The sequence below is a fragment of the Galeopterus variegatus genome, unplaced genomic scaffold (genome assembly GCF_000696425.1).
Source record: "Galeopterus variegatus unplaced genomic scaffold, G_variegatus-3.0.2 Scaffold889, whole genome shotgun sequence".
In the NCBI taxonomy this organism is placed as follows: domain Eukaryota; kingdom Metazoa; phylum Chordata; class Mammalia; order Dermoptera; family Cynocephalidae; genus Galeopterus; species Galeopterus variegatus.
Window position 1 is genome coordinate 120,312 of NW_007727000.1, and position 937 is coordinate 121,248.

Below are 937 nucleotides of genomic sequence, written 5' to 3' on the forward strand. Positions count from 1 at the left end.
TTTGGCCACTTGTCTGGGCTGAGAGTCCAGCCGGGATGATGCAGGGGACACTCAGACACTGTATTCACCTCCATGTGGGGGGACCATGTGGTCGGAAAGCTCATCACCGCCCCGGGGTGCACGACCACATGACCCTCCGCCCCTGGAGGGCTCCAGCCTGCGTTGCTGACCTCGACGTGCAAGGTCAGTACTGAGCTCACCTGGCCCCCACTGTCTTCCAGGGGCCAGACCCAAGAGGACACAGAGGCTGAGCACAGAGACCTGGGACCTGCTGAGGCTCCCCCTGGAGCGGGTGAGCGGGCTCGAGGTGGGCGGCTGGGGCAACAGGGGGGACAGACGTCAGCAGAGCTGCTGCTGGAGCCTGGGCAAGTGATTAATGAGGCAGGGGTGCGGTGTTTGCTGAGCTGCCACTGCGCACGTCCCCTGACACCACAAATGATAAATGTGCCCTCAGCAGCCTGAGGCCCCAGATGGGCCCATCTGCCACCGGCCCCCAGAGGCCCTGCAGTGCCAGTGTCAGCCCCGCCCTGCTCCCCACACGTCACCTCATATCCGGCCAGCTGTGTCCCCCAGGGACAAGGCATGGTGCTTGCACATTGCAGACCCCCATTCCCCCCAGCACTGTGTCACCAGTGTCCTGGTGAGCCCACGGATAGGCACAGACTCCCATCTGCTCTCTGCCCACTGGGGCTCTGCAGCCAAAAGGGAGACAAAGCTGATGCGGGTGTAGAAGCTAGCTGAGCTCGGCAAGGCCCAGACACACGGACAAACTCGGGGTCTGCATGGGGTCGGGGGTCGGGGCCCTGGGCCAGCTCTACCTGCCAGGTGTGGGTGCCGTGTAGCCCTGGGGCAGTGGCCTAGCCTCTCTGGTCTGGTTCCTGCGATGTAGCCTGGTTTCAGTTGTGAATGGCTGCTGGGCCAGGTGTGGGGACAAGGC

At 63.9% G+C, this 937-nt stretch overlaps 1 protein-coding gene across 1 annotated transcript in view; it reads left to right on the plus strand.

Annotated features, from left to right (window-relative positions):
- GPSM1 (G-protein signaling modulator 1) overlaps positions 1–937 on the plus strand; it is a 30,649-nt gene that overhangs the window by 17,360 nt on the left and 12,352 nt on the right. Inside the window, exon 8 of the mRNA XM_008573188.1 lies at positions 222–292. Within this exon, the coding sequence (XP_008571410.1) occupies positions 222–292 (71 nt within the window). The remainder of the gene's footprint in view (positions 1–221; positions 293–937) is intronic.